The sequence below is a fragment of the Coregonus clupeaformis genome, chromosome 13 (assembly GCF_020615455.1).
Source record: "Coregonus clupeaformis isolate EN_2021a chromosome 13, ASM2061545v1, whole genome shotgun sequence".
Taxonomy (NCBI): Eukaryota; Metazoa; Chordata; class Actinopteri; order Salmoniformes; family Salmonidae; genus Coregonus; species Coregonus clupeaformis.
Genome location: NC_059204.1, coordinates 25,273,213 through 25,287,498, shown reverse-complemented (window position 1 = coordinate 25,287,498; position 14,286 = coordinate 25,273,213). Strand labels below are relative to the sequence as shown.

The 14,286-nt window shown below is 41.0% G+C and overlaps 1 protein-coding gene and 1 long non-coding RNA gene across 3 annotated transcripts; one reads left to right on the top strand and one right to left on the bottom strand.

Annotated features, from left to right (window-relative positions):
• Window positions 1-491: 491 nt before the first annotated feature.
• LOC121579800 (non-histone chromosomal protein HMG-14) lies at window positions 492-3,706 on the bottom strand. 2 transcript variants are annotated; one of them, XM_041894704.1, is made up of 6 exons: window positions 3,561-3,706; window positions 2,192-2,218; window positions 1,972-2,001; window positions 1,847-1,882; window positions 1,621-1,748; window positions 492-1,475 (listed from the first exon to the last, which is right to left on the bottom strand). In XM_041894704.1, the coding sequence occupies exons 1-5, from the start codon at window positions 3,576-3,578 to the stop codon at window positions 1,629-1,631; spliced, it is 231 nt and encodes a 76-aa protein (XP_041750638.1). In that variant the 5' UTR covers window positions 3,579-3,706; the 3' UTR covers window positions 492-1,475; window positions 1,621-1,628. The 2 variants fall into 2 exon arrangements, with proteins under 2 accessions (XP_041750638.1, XP_041750637.1); XM_041894703.1 differs by having other exon boundaries at window positions 1,641-1,748; window positions 3,561-3,698.
• Window positions 3,707-3,844: 138 nt separating this feature from the next.
• On the top strand, window positions 3,845-14,026 carry LOC121579801. The gene is made up of 4 exons (XR_006002950.1): window positions 3,845-4,315; window positions 12,605-12,672; window positions 12,894-13,009; window positions 13,987-14,026. It is a non-coding gene; the product is annotated as an uncharacterized LOC121579801 (long non-coding RNA).
• Window positions 14,027-14,286: the final 260 nt, after the last annotated feature.

Sequence of the window (14,286 nt, the reverse complement as noted above, 5' to 3'; positions counted from 1 at the left end):
AAAATTGCATTCTAATGGTGCAGCCTTCTTATTGATCACCAAAAGATGGACCGGACATCACTTGTCAAATTGACTGGGGCCAGCAAAGTGCAAACATGTAGAAATCACTCAGCCCCAGTCAATTTGACAAGAGATTTGCTAGCCCCAGTCAATTTGACAAGAGACAGTAAATCTTTTGTTGACCAATAAGAATGGAGTTCCTTACTAATCAGTCACCTTAATTGATCAATCAAGTAAAAGTGCAGAGTGAAAACCTGCAGACAATGTGCCCATGGAATGAGTTTGACAGGAGTCTAATAACCTTTTTTCATGTAAAGGACAGATACTAGCTGTTGCCATGTCAGTCTCAGAACTGGAATTCTTTAGCTACAGCGTTATGTATTTGTGGTCAATCAGAACTAGCAACTAGCATCTGAAATAATGTCTAGTTTTTACATTATTATTTGGATTCACACATCATTGTCTATTTCCATCACACAGAGAAAAAACAATTACAACCAAATTTTTATTGGTTTGTTTATACCAATCATTACACAGATACATCTATAAACAAAGAATAAAAGAACTGTACACTAGTACTTGATACCTAAAACCCACATGAATATTGCTACTGCTGGTTTGTGTATTTGACAGCTCAAGTGGATGTACAGTTTCTCAGCATCCAAGGAACCATAACTGTCAGTATGTTTCACACTTATGTACGTCTTTAGCTTGGCTAACAACACAATTCCATTTTTACCATCCACAATGTACCATTACACACTGCATATATAAAGTTGAAACCCCTTTTAACAGCAGCTATACAATTTTATTGCAACGCTATCACAGAACAGAGACAAAACCAATTACACCGAACGCACAGGCCTGATGGGAACTCTAGTACTAGGGAATAGGTTTATTAAGCAGAATGGTAAAGAAAAAACATAATGAGTACAAGAGTTAACATATGGAACAAAGCTTAAACATTCTAAAATGTTTTCCTCATTATAAACAATACAACAATGTGTTCCCCCTTGAGTAATTCATCCCCACCACACAATGCAGGTTACATATAGCGTCCCTCATATAGCCTATGGAATGTAAGTCTCTCAGGCAAGCTTTGTTGTTTTGACCGGATCCTGTAAACGACGTGCTTGCATGTTCTTGGTGCAGCAACCTGTCCCATTCCCACCCCTTCCCCATATCGAAAATAAAAACCGTTGACATTTACAATGACCGTAATTGTTCCGGAGATGTAAAAACGTGGGATGCGATGAAATCCCCATCTCCAAATGTATTTTTTGTTTCATAAAAAAATGTGTTTCTACAGTCAAACTACTAAAAAACCTGCATTTAGAAAATAGTCGATAAAAATATACCCCTGAATTGTACAAGAAAAAGAGGTACAGGGAGCACTGATAAAAGATGTGGTTTGAGAGATGTTATTCGGCTGCCTCTTCTTCCTCCTCTTTCTGTTCAGGTTCTTCTTCTGGTGCCTAAAATTCAAACATAACGGAATAAAACAGTTGCAATAGTTGAGAGCTCTTAATTTACATTCAATATTTTACATTTAACAGTATAAGGTCATACACATCAAATGGATAGTTTTTTTTTCTTGTCTTTGTATGAGGAAATGCCTACATATCCCATCAGCCCCTTACTTCTTCCTCAGCTTTGGCTTCTCCATTCTCTGAGGGCACCTCCTTCTCCTCAGGCTCTGCCTTCTTCACCTCTTTAGCTTTCTTGGGCTTAGGTGCTGCCTTCTCCTTCTGTAAATAAATATGTTTAATGGGACAAGACACCGTAAGTCCTTAATTGCAATTCATTTACTATTAAATTTACATTTTAAATGTCAGTGCTTCCTCACCTTTGGCTTGGGCTCTGCCTTTGCAATTGCGGGTTTCTGCAATGAAAGATTGATTGTGATTCTTAGCTGAAATTCTGTTTTTGGGTGCATCTTCAATTAATGTGTCAAAGGTGTGTAATACTCACATTTACCAATCTCTCAGATCTCCTTTTAGGCTGCAAAATATTTCAAAAGAAAATACTAAATTATTGAATCATCAAATGGGAGCAACGTTTAACATGGGTTGCTGCTGACCCCTGGTGGCAGAACAATGGAGTTGTATTTTGAACATTTAAATCTTTACAACCAGCGATCGCCTTGATTAAATACAACAAATTATATTTGAGTAAGATGTTTATCACTCACCTCTGCTGCCTCAGCATCAGCGTTTGCCTATAATAATGATATAGAATGTTAGTGACAGCTCAGCATGGCAACCGTGTTAGGTGGGTTTTACTGGGGGAGGGGCAGTTTAAATGCCACGAGTATTAGGGGAATTATGTAATCCAAAATAGGCGTAGGGAGGCAAAGAAAAGCATTGCAGCGTGTTATGTGTCACAGTGTCGATATAGCTGCTTATTTGTTCCACTTACATCACCCACGAACTACCTAATAAACGGATAATAGTGTCAACTTCCTCAGATCATGTTCCCATTGCCTTAGTTGCCTATGATTATACCATGCTGCCTGTGATCTCTATGGAGAGGAGGGGAATACCGACTCCGCCTCCTCCCTACGCATTCATTCACCAGTGATACATGGGATTTGCCAGGCAACATGACTGTGTCCTCTCCTCCGACCAGACAGTCTACTATGCGTTCCCGCCATTCATTCGAATTTTCCGAGATCCTCAGCGATTCTCCAAATGGTTACAGAATCTACTAGAATCCCCAGCAACAAGAGCGGCTCTGTGATGTCGACGAATCGCCATTGCATAACCCAGAATTGGCACGAGCCAACAAAAGGGCACAAGGACATGTAATTAAACCAAACATTTTAACGATGCAGCATGTTGCATTTGTGCACTTAAACGCATTTTACGTCCTGTAACTACTAAGTTTTATATTGCAAAGCAAGAAAAACGTCGTCAGTTCGACTTGCTCACAAGGGCAGCCATGACACAAGACTTCGTGCCCTTTTCAAAGCGCCCTAGAAGCAGGCTTCTGCATATGCATAACGCCCACCGTGCGTTGAGCATTTTGCTACCAACAATTAAGTTATATTTTAATGATACAGTATTTAAATAAAATGGTAAAGGCAATATAATCTAAATTAAGTGTTATTTGTACGATAGTCTTTGCCTATTAAAAATCTGTGTCACCAACTTTATTTCTGCAGATTCGCCATCTTACGACGTAGCTAGCGACCTACACCTCTTTGTCTGGCTATAGGTAAATGTAATGTATTTGTAAACAACCACCATGAAAACGTGACAAAACCCCAATTTAAAATTGATCTGATAGGGTAAATATTAAGCACCAAACATTTAACCAGTCCTACATTTCGAAGAGTAAAATCACAGCGTGAAATACTAGAAAACCCGCCACTTCCCAAATCAAAACAGACCGATACATTTTAAACTCCTGACTGAACACAGCAGTGCAACAATGTTGCAACGGAGCGGAACAAAACATGGATATGCAGCTACATTTTACGTTAAAAAATAAATGCATTTCATGCAATTGTGTTTTTATCTATCAAAGGATATATACAACCAATAAAACATTCTACTTACTTTGCTCCTTTTAGGCATGGCTGTTTTGCGTATTTGTTAAAATAAAGAGGGAACTGTTCCAAAATGGAGCAAGAAAAATACTGTATGTTGGTATAAGATTCAAACACTACGTTCTATTACACCGTAGCAAGACCTTAATGTTCCATTGGAACAAAAACTAGCTCAAACCGGATTGGATTCTCCCCCTCCCTCCCTATTCAATTCATTATAGCATCAATCTGACGGACAAGCTACTCTCCGCCCCTGGTAGCCATTGATTGGCTTTAGGAGTCGTCAACACAGTTTCAAATCATAGCGAGATACCTGTGTGGATAACTTTACATGCCAATCAGATCTATATTTATTTGTCTTTAGATGAGCAGCGATCAGGGGGTGGGGAACCATGGCACATTTCTGTTTTTATCCTCTCCATGTTGTTTTGCCCATATACCCTTTATGGCAAAATGTTAAAACGCCAAGCTCCACATATTGATATTCCTTAACTTTACACACAATACCCCTTATTATCAGAATATTAGGCTACCAACAATGCATTAGTTTGATTCATGTATTTTAGAAAAATAAAGAAAACTGGCCAACTTCACTAGGCAAAAACAAAAAATATTCAGTAAAGATACCCTGCACCGTGTAGAAAGAGAGGGGGTGTGCTTCCCTAGCGACGGCTATTGTAAATAATCCAAGGAAAATGGCGACCGAGTACGTCTGGCTGCTGCTGCAACCTCGTCAAAAGGTTGTTACCGTCAATTTCCTCTTATGTGAGTATGTCATTAAAGCGGTATCGTTTACAAATTGTAGGCCAGGTTTACCGGTAAAGCTGTATTCAAACTCTGAAGTTGTGTCGACATGTTTCTCTGGTACATTATAGTACAGGGACATGATGTTCGTTCTCCTACTGGGAGAGATTGACAAAGACCCGCCAACATTTAATTGCTGTTGATGGTGAGGCTTGAGTTGATCTCCCTCTCCAAAACTGTCATCTGCTCTTCAACCTTATTTGACTCGATCCTTCCTGGCTCTTTTTAGCACCATAAACGTTGCAGGCTAAAAATAAGACATATCCGTGATATAAGGGTAAATGGCAGATTTGGGTATACTGAACAAAAATATAAACGCAACAATTTCATTGATTTTACCGAGTTACAGTTCATATGAGGAAATCAGTCAATTTAAATACATTATTAGGCCCTAATCTATGGATTTTACATTTTAGTCATTTAACAGACGCTCTTATCCAGAGCGATTTATAGTTAGTGAGTGCATTAATCTTTCCCCACATTTTTGTTCTTCATACTGACCCCCCCGTGGGAATCGAACCCACAACCCTGGTGTTGCAAGCGCCATGCTCTACCAACTGAGCTACACTGGGCCCTTGACTGGGAATACAGATATGCATCTGTTGGTCACAGATACCTTTAAAAAAATGGGCCTCAGGATTTCGTTATGGGTATTTTTGAGCATTCAAATTGCCATCGATAAAATCCAATTGTGTTAGTTGTCCGTAATTGCCTGCCCATACTATAAACCCATCGCCACCATGGGGCACTCTGTTCACAACGTTGACATCAGCAAACTGCTCGCCCACACAACTCCATACATATGGTATGCGGTTGTGAGGCCGGTTGGACGTACTACCAAATTCTCTAAAACGACGTTCGAGGTGGCTTATGGTAGAGAAATTAACAATTAGTTCTATGCCAACAGCTCTGGTGGACATTCCTGCAGTCAGCATGCCAACTGCATTGTATAACAAAACTGCACATTTTTAGAGTGGCCTTTTATTGTCCCCAGCACAAGGTGCACCTGTGTAATGATCATGCCGTTTAATCAACTTCTTGATATGCCACACCTGTCAGGTGGATGAATTGTCTTGGCGAAGGAGAAATGCCCACTAACAGGGATTTTAGAGAAATAAGCTTTTTGTGCGTATGGAAAATGTCTGGGATCTTTTATTTCAGCTCATGAAACATGGGACCAACACTTTACATGTTGCGTTTATATTTTTGTTCAGTGTTGTACACAGAAATCTGGTAAACTACATCACATGTGGAATGGATGGACAAGCAGAGTCTGCTGTGCATATCTCAAGGGTTTAGTGCTATGACAAAGTGATTTCTCCATAAGTATAATAATTTAAATCTTCTCAGATCCACAAACACCAAATCCCGTGTTAACCACATAGTACGCCACAGTAGCCAATAGAATACTGTCCATGTACAAGTATGTTGCCATCAAATCATTAACAGGAGAAAATGCATTAATCCCACTTAATCTGCCATGGATCAGTGCAAATTCCTTTACTTATTTTGTGCTAGCAACCTGCAGCTTGATAACATAATGCCCTGTGATGATACCTTACTGCACAGTTCACTGTTAGGGCGAGGCCAGACTGGCCTGTTGATTTGATCAGTATCCATGATTTCCAATGCTTTCTCAATGGGAGTCGTACGTTGACAGTCAAATCAAATGTATTTGTCACATGCGCTGAATACAACAGGTGTAGATCTTACTGTTAAATGCTTACTTACAAGCCCTTAACCAACAATGCAGTTCAAGAAAGAGTTAAGAAAATATTGACTAAATAAACTAATGTAAAAAAATAAAAAATAAAACAACAATAACTAGGCTATATACAGGGGGTACCGGTACCGAGTCAATTTGTGGGGGTACGGGTTAGTCGAGGTAATTTGTACATGTATGTAGGGGTAAAGTGCCTATGCATAGATAATAAACAGCGAGTAGCTGCAGTGTAAAAACAAAGGGAGGGGGGAGGTGTCAATTTAAATAGTCCGGTTGGCCATTTGATTAATTGTTCAGCAGTCTTATGGCTTGGAGGTAGAAGCTGTTAAGGAGCCTTTTGGTCCTAGACTTGGCGCTCCGGTACTGCTTGCCGTGCGGTAGCAGAGAGAACAGTCTATGACTTGGGTAACTGGAGTCTTTGACAATTTTTTGGGCCTTCCTCTGACACCGCCTAGTATATAGGTCCTGGATGGCAGGAATCTTGGCCCTAGTAATGTACTTGGCCGTACGCACTACCCTCTGTGGCGCCTTATGGTCTGATGCCGAGCAGTTGCCATACCAGGTGGTGATGCAACCAGTCAGGATGCTCTCGATGGTGCAGCTGTATAACTTTTTGAGGATCTGGGGACCCATACCAAATCTTTTCAGTCTTCTGAGGGGGAAAAGGTGTTGTCGTGCCCTCTTCACGACTGTCTTGGTGTGTTTGGACCATGATAGTTTGTTGGTGATGTGGACACCAAGGAACTTGAAATTCTTGATCCGCTCCACTACAGCCAATGTTAATGGGGGCCTGTTCGGCCCGCCTTTTCCTGTAGGCCACAATCAGCTCCTTTGTCTTACTCACATTGAGGGAGAGGTTGTTGTCCTGGCACCACACTGCCAGGTCTCTGACCTCCTCCCTATAGGCTGTCTCATCGTTGTCGGTGATCAGGCCTAACAATGTTGTGTTGTCAGCAAACTTAATGATGGTGTTGGAGTTGTTTGGCCATGCAGTCGTGGGTGAACAGGGAGTACAGGAGGGGACTAAGTACGCACCCCTGAGGGGCCCCAGTGTTGAGGATCAGTGTGGCAGATGTTGTTGCCTACCCTTACCACCTGGGGGCGGCCCGTCAGGAAGTCCAGGATCGAGTTGCAGAGGGAGGTGTTTAGTCCCAGGGTCCTTAGCAAAGATAATGCGTTCATATCCATACAATTTCCATCAATTTTCACGGACAGAAAGTTCAGATGTGTTGAACTTTTGACAGGCCGACGGATATGCAACCATCCTTTTAGAAAAGAGAGCATTTTATACAGCTAGGACGGTATACCGTATACCAGGGTATTTGGAAATAGCTACGGGATGGTTTTTCAATACCGTTAACTATTTATTTGAAGTTTAGCTACTTTTTAAGTAAATACCTGCAGTCAACTTGTGCAATATGTTAGAAGATAAAGCAGATTGCATTCTTCATTTTAAGTTTACCATAGTTCCCCAGAACAGTTGATCCAGTCATGTTTGTTTGTAAATAGCACAAAGCGGGAGCAGGTCCAACTGTGTATTTTTTTTTTTTTTCTTCAATAGAGTGATCAGGGACCTGCAACTATAGTTTTCCTTCACAGAAAATACATTCATTTTCATCAGATAACAACAGAAGTGCAACACTATTTGGCTGCCATCCACACAAGTACAATGAAAAAGCAAGGTATTTTTTGCAAAAACTATACATGGCCATATTTCTGTTTATCATAGAAAGAATGTAGCCAGCTACATGTCCTAACTTTTTTCTCAAAGTTAATCTTGCATTTTACCAGAGAAAAGTAGGCTGGCTACATTGAGAAAAGTACCAGAGAAAAGTAGCTACACATCAGTCAGAGTGCTGTCTGCTGATTATAATGCCATTTGTGAATTCTGGAGAAGTGCAACTGAAACACAAAATGAGTCTGATGCGAAGAAAAATTTCAATACGAAGCATTTCAGATCTGTGTTTACAAGACGCAGTAAGATATTTCTTATGCATTTCATCTTTTGTTCCTGAGTGAAAAACTAAGAATTCTGCGTTAACGCGACCCCTATGTTTAACTTGCAAGTTATCTAAGGAAGTGGCTGAATTAATAAGGTGATGGGGTATCATATTGTGTAAGCCTTCTGCCGTGTTTGAGAAGTCAAAGCCGTTTGGATGCGTGCTCTGTACAACTGCCACTGCTATCTTTTTGATTTCCTTGCATCCTTTCTCCTCTCCGCTCTCGGCCCGTCTACTCCTCCCCCATCTTCTCTGAGCAGAGCAGGCAGGCCTGTTGCCCTAACGACTCCAGACTCCACACAGACACAGCGTGTACACATGCTGCTCCAGAGCCAGGACTGTTTATTTGCACAATGTCTCTCATTCACATTTGCTTCTAAATGTCCAAACTCACCAAAAATGACATTCGGTTGCTCCTACCTCTTACCTACAGCACATTCGGAAAGTATTCAGACCCTTTCCCTTTTTCCACATTTTGTTACGTTACAGCCTTATTCTAAAATTTATGAAATAAATTTTTCCCTCATCAATCTACACACAATAGCCCATAATGACAAAGCAATTTTTTTTTATTTTTTTGCAGAAATACCTTATTTACATTTATTCAGTATTATTTTGTTAGCTTCTCCCTTTTCAAGAATAACTTTTAACAAGAAGTTAAGTTTCAAATGATAATCTGGTGAGTGGAACTGTGTTTTTTATTGCAGCGCACTTGCTGTTGTTAGCCATCTCTTTGAAAATAACTTACAGTGCATTCGGAAAGTATTCAGACCCCTTGACTTTTTCCACATTTTGTTACGTTACAGAATTATTCTAAAATTGATTTATTATTTTTTCTCCTCAATCTACACACAATACCCCATAATGACAAAGCAAGACCAGGTTTTTTATTTTAGATCGCTGGCCGCTAGACTAACTTACCAATCAAAAAATGTTTTGCTGACATGGGCTAATTGAATGACTGTCAGTGACTGACATAACAAGAGGGAAAAACTGCTGATGTGTAAAAGTCTTGCTTGCTTCCCTCTCCTAATTGTTTTGTTATTTTTTCGTTTTGGTTCATTGATCTGCGGGCCTACAAGCGGGCCGCCAGTTGCCCATCTCTGTTCTAGAGATGTCACATGAAAAGGCCTCATAACCATAACCAATATATTTTTTTCATCTACAGTCCACACATACAAGTTTGCATTGTTCCCTTAACTTCTAGAGATTTTTGTAAAATTAAATGTAGCCTATAGAATATTTACCATAACACTATTAGTATAATGAGACATGGTGGAGGTATGGCCTTGTTAATTTCACCCATTGTTTCCCTCCTTTCTCTTAGCTGGTTTAGAAGGCGGGAAAACTCTTTACTGCACAATTCGCTCCATCTCTCTATAGGGGACTCTGTACATGTATGTTAAAAAGGGAGGCGGGGAAGAAAAATAAGAAAAAAACAAACGGGTGAGAGGGAGTGGTGGACAGGTGGGTTTCAGATAACCGCTCTGAGTGTTCACTTGGGGGGCCTCTGTCACAGCTGCAGCCTGTTGCCATCGGACATCTCTTGCCCTCTCTCCGTTTTCTCATTTTCCCGCTCAATCTCTTGAGTCCCTGACAGTAACAGAGGAAGGAAAGGGGCTCCCTTTCAAGAACGTGCCATTTAGCAGCACACCACTTCCACGGACCAGTGGTGACCAAATACAGGGCCGTTATTTTGTCAGAATGGAACTAATATATACTTGTAGGTACTACACTCATACACATTTATTTTAAGGGAAGAATGTGCTGTATTAGCTGAATATTCCTGTTTTCCCTGGAGTAAAAGATAACTCTACCACTTCTATCATTTCAAATGTGAAACCCGAGGACAATGGCACAGTGAAATAATTTTATGGAGAAGTTTTCATATCTTTAGGGTCCTTAAATTCATTGTGATGAAGTAAATGCAGCGACCAGTATGAATACATGGAGGGTTTTAAATTAGAACTCTCCCATAATCCTGAGGCTAGAGCTTGAGGCGGATGAAGGAAGGGAAAGGTGACCTTGACATGAGACACTTCCTGTGGCTTGACCAAAGCTTCTTTGAGGAGGGGCAACACTTCTGCTGACGTCTCCACCCCTTCTAACCAGCTGTCATACAGTCTCACCTGTTGGCCTTACAGTCCCACTGTGATACATTGTCTCTGTGTCGGAAACCACACTCTGTTATCAGTTTCAAATATAAATCAAATTTTATTTGTCACATGCACCGAATACAACAGGTGTAGACCTTACCGCGAAATGCTTACTTACAAGCCCTTAACCAACATTGCAGTTCAAGAAATAGAGTTCAGAAAATATTTACTAAATAAACTAAAGTAAAAAAATACAATCTAAAAGTAACACAAAATTACATAACAATAACGAGGCTATATACAGGGGGTACCAGTACTGAGTCAATGTGCAGGGGTACAGGTAAGTCGAGGTAATTTGTAAAGTGACTATGCATAGATAATATGCATAAAGTCGGAAGTTTACATACACCTTAGCCAAATACATTTAAACTCAGTTTTTCACAATTCTTGACATTTAATCCTAGTAAAAATTCCCTGTTTTAGGTCAGTTAGGATCACCACTTTATTTTAAGAATGTGAAATGTCAGAATAATAGTAGAGAGAATGATTTATTTCATCTTTTATTTCTTTCATCACATTCCCAGTGGGTCAGAAGTTTACATACACTCAATTAGTATTTGGTAGCATTGCCTTTAAATTGTTTAACTTAGGTGAAACATTTTGGGTAGCCTTCTACAAGCTTCCCACAATAAGTTGGGTGAATTTTGGCCCGTTCCTCCTGACAGAGCTGGTGTAACTGAGTCAGGTTTGTAGGCCTCCTTGCTTGCACATGCTTTTTCAGTTCTGCCCACAAATGTTCTATAGGATTGAGGTCAGTTCTTTGTGATGGCCACTCCAATACCTTGACTTTGTTGTCCTTAAGCCATTTTGCCACAACTTTGGAAGTATGCTTGGGGTCATTGTCCATTTGGAAGACCCATTTGCGACCAAGCTTTAACTTCCTGACTGATGTCTTGAGATATTGCTTAAATATATCCACATAATTGTCCTTCCTCATGATGCCATCTATTTTGTGAAGTGCACCAGCCCCTCCTGCAGCAAAGCACCCCCACAGCATGATGCTGCCACCCCCGTGCTTCACGGTTGGGATGGTGTTGTTTGGCTTGCAAGCAACCCCCTTTTTCCTCCAAACATGACGATGTTCATTATGGCCAAACAGTTATATTTTTGTTTAATCAGACCAGAGGACATTTCTCCAAAAACTACGATCTTTGTCCCCATGTGCAGTTGCAAACCGTAGTCTGGCTTTTTTATGGCGGTTTTGGAGCAGTGGCTTCTTCCTTAATGAGCGACCTTTCAGGTTATGTCGATATAGGACTCGTTTTACTGTGGTTATAGATACTTTTGTACCTGTTTCCTCCAGCATCTTCACAAGGTCCTTTGCCGTTGTTCTGGGATTGATTTACACTTTTCTAACCAAAGTACGTTCATCTCTAGGAGACAAAACGCATCTCCTTCCTGAGCGGTCTGACGGCTGCGTAGTCCCATGGTGTTTATACTTGCATACTATTGATTGTACAGATGAATGTGGTACCTTCAGGCGTTTGGAAATTGCTCCCAAGGATGAACCAGATTTGTGGAGGTCTACAATTTTTTTTCTGAGGTCTTGGCTGATTCCTTTTGATTTTCCCATGATGTCAAGCAAAGAGGCACTGAGTTTGAAGGTAGGTCTTGAAATACATCCACAGGTACACCTCCAATTGACTCTAATGATGTCAATTAGCCTATCAGAAGCTTCTAAAGCCATAAAGTCTGGAATTTTCCAAGCTGTTTAAAGGCACAGTCAATAAAGTGTATGTACACTTCTGACCCACTGGAATTGTGATACAGTGAATTATAAGTGAAATAATCTGTCTGTAAACAATTGTTGGAAAAATGACTTGTGTCATGCACAAAGTAGATGTCCTAACCGACTTGCCAAAACTATAGTTTGTTAACAAGAAATTTGTGGAGTGGTTGAAAAACAAGTTTTAATGACTCCAGCCTAAGTGTATGTAAACTTCCGACTTCAACTGTAGGTCCTGGATGTCAGGAATCTTGGCCCCAGTGATGTACTGGGCCGTACGCACTACCCTTTGTAGCACCTTACGGTCAGATGCCGAGCAGTTGCCATACCAGGCAGTGATGTAACCGGTCAGGATGCTCTCGATGGTGCAGCTATATAACCTTTTGAGGATCTGGGGACCCATCCCAAATCTTTTCAGTCTCCTGAGGGGGAAAAGGTGTTGTAGTGCCCTCTTCACAACTGTCTAGGTGTGTTTGGACCATGATAGTTCGTTGGTGATGTGGACACCAAGGAACTTGAAACTCTCGACCCGCTCCACTTCAGCCCTGTCGATGTTAATGGGGGCCTGTTCGGCCCTCCTTTTCCTATAGTCCACGATCAGCTCAGTTTGTTGCCTGAAGTTTGTATTTTCCTCTCTTCCCCCAGTTAAGTCCAGAAATGGTCAGCAGGCCAAAGTCAAATACGTCGTCAACACAGTGTACTAAATTCTGCAGGTAAGTGATGTAAACCTGAAATATATGGAGTATAAACTCTAAAATATATATAATTAAAATTAATTGGAAATTTTCATAGTAGCTTATTTCACAATCTTGCAATAGGAAACTATGCAAATATTTAATAGAGATGTGGGACTATGGATGATGACGGACAGATGCACAGTCCAATGGCAGCAAGTGGCAGAGAGTGACGTCCTCCCTCCCTCTGTCTCTTCCAGGCTGTGCTGATGATCTCTCTGACGTGGAAGTACTATGCTGACCCAGTGACGGTTCTGCCCAGAAAGTGGCTTTTCTCCTCTAGAGCAAATGTTGGCCTTCCCATCTGGAGTAGCAGGTAAACCAGATTACAGTGCCTGCCCTGAGAGGTGCTGTAATACCAGGCGGGATTGCGTCTCAAATGGCACCCTATTCCCTATGTAGTGCACTATTGTATTAATGCACGATTGTATTAATGCAATTCCAGGGCTCCAGACTGCGACCATATAGTTGTATTTTGCGACCTTTTGAATTGGCTGTGCAAGTTATGTTTTTTGTTGGTCACACTGGTGCAAGCTGTACATTCTACCTGGTTACCTCACTCAAAACGTCCTATTGTTTTGTCGCATAAAACCATGATTTGGTCAAACAGTAAAGTGCATGATTCCTGTAATGAAAGTGTCTGCCCTGCGGCTGTGCCTGTTTCACACGTTTACAATTGAGATATCTGATATGGCTTTGAAATACGGAGCTGTGCATCGTCCATTGGGAGTGCACTAGGCCTCATTGGGTAGTAGGTTTGAACTTGGTAGGAAGTCAATTAAATGTAATGAACTCATTAGAACATTTTATTAATTTTCCAATATGTATAATAAGACATGAACAGAATACATCAGTGATTCGTATTTCCTGCAACTTTCTGAAGAGGCAACGACACGGGAATGCCCCTGTCTCATCTGTGTGTGTGTAGTGCGCATATTCTACCACTGTAGCCGTCTTCTGGTAGATGGAGAAAGGCTTTCCCAAAAACCTTCTCATTAACTAGAAAGTCGTTTATGCCTGATTTATTTGCATCAATCCATTGGATATTTGTTTACCAAACTTTACCATCACATGTGCGCTACAAAACACTGCTAAACAAGTTGCCACTTGAATTAAAGGGTAATGACACTCCAAAATCTAAATGTCTTATATTTTTCCCAGACCTACAAAATTGTCTCCTGATGTGGTTTAAGCATTGTTGTGAACTTAAAACATCCTTATTATATACACTGAGGGTACAAAACATTTAAGAACACCTTCCTAAAAATGAGTTTCTCCCTTTCTTCTCTGCAGATCCTCTCAAGCTTTGTCAGGTTAGATGGGGAGTGTCGCTGCACAGCTATATCCAGGTCTCTCCAGAGATGTTAGATCGGGTTCAAGTCCGGGATCTGGCTGGGCCACTCGAGGGTCGTTGTCCTGTTGAAAGGAGAACCTTCGCCCCAGTCTGAGGTCCTGAGAGCTCTGGAGCAGGTTTTCATCAAGTATCTCTCTGTACTTTGCTCCATTCATCTTTCCCTCGACCCTGACTAGTCTCCCAGTCCCTGCCGCTGAAAAACATCCCTACAGCATGATTCTGCCACCACCATGCTTCAC

Excerpts from the sequence above, each read along its gene's own strand:
- LOC121579800 (XM_041894703.1), bottom strand. Across the intron at positions 1,883-1,971 it reads GATCTGAGAGATTGGTAAAT|AAACCCGCAATTGCAAAGGC; the intron begins GTGAGTATTACA and ends CTTTCATTGCAG. Across the intron at positions 1,749-1,846 it reads AGGCAGAGCCCAAGCCAAAG|AAGGAGAAGGCAGCACCTAA; the intron begins GTGAGGAAGCAC and ends ATTTATTTACAG.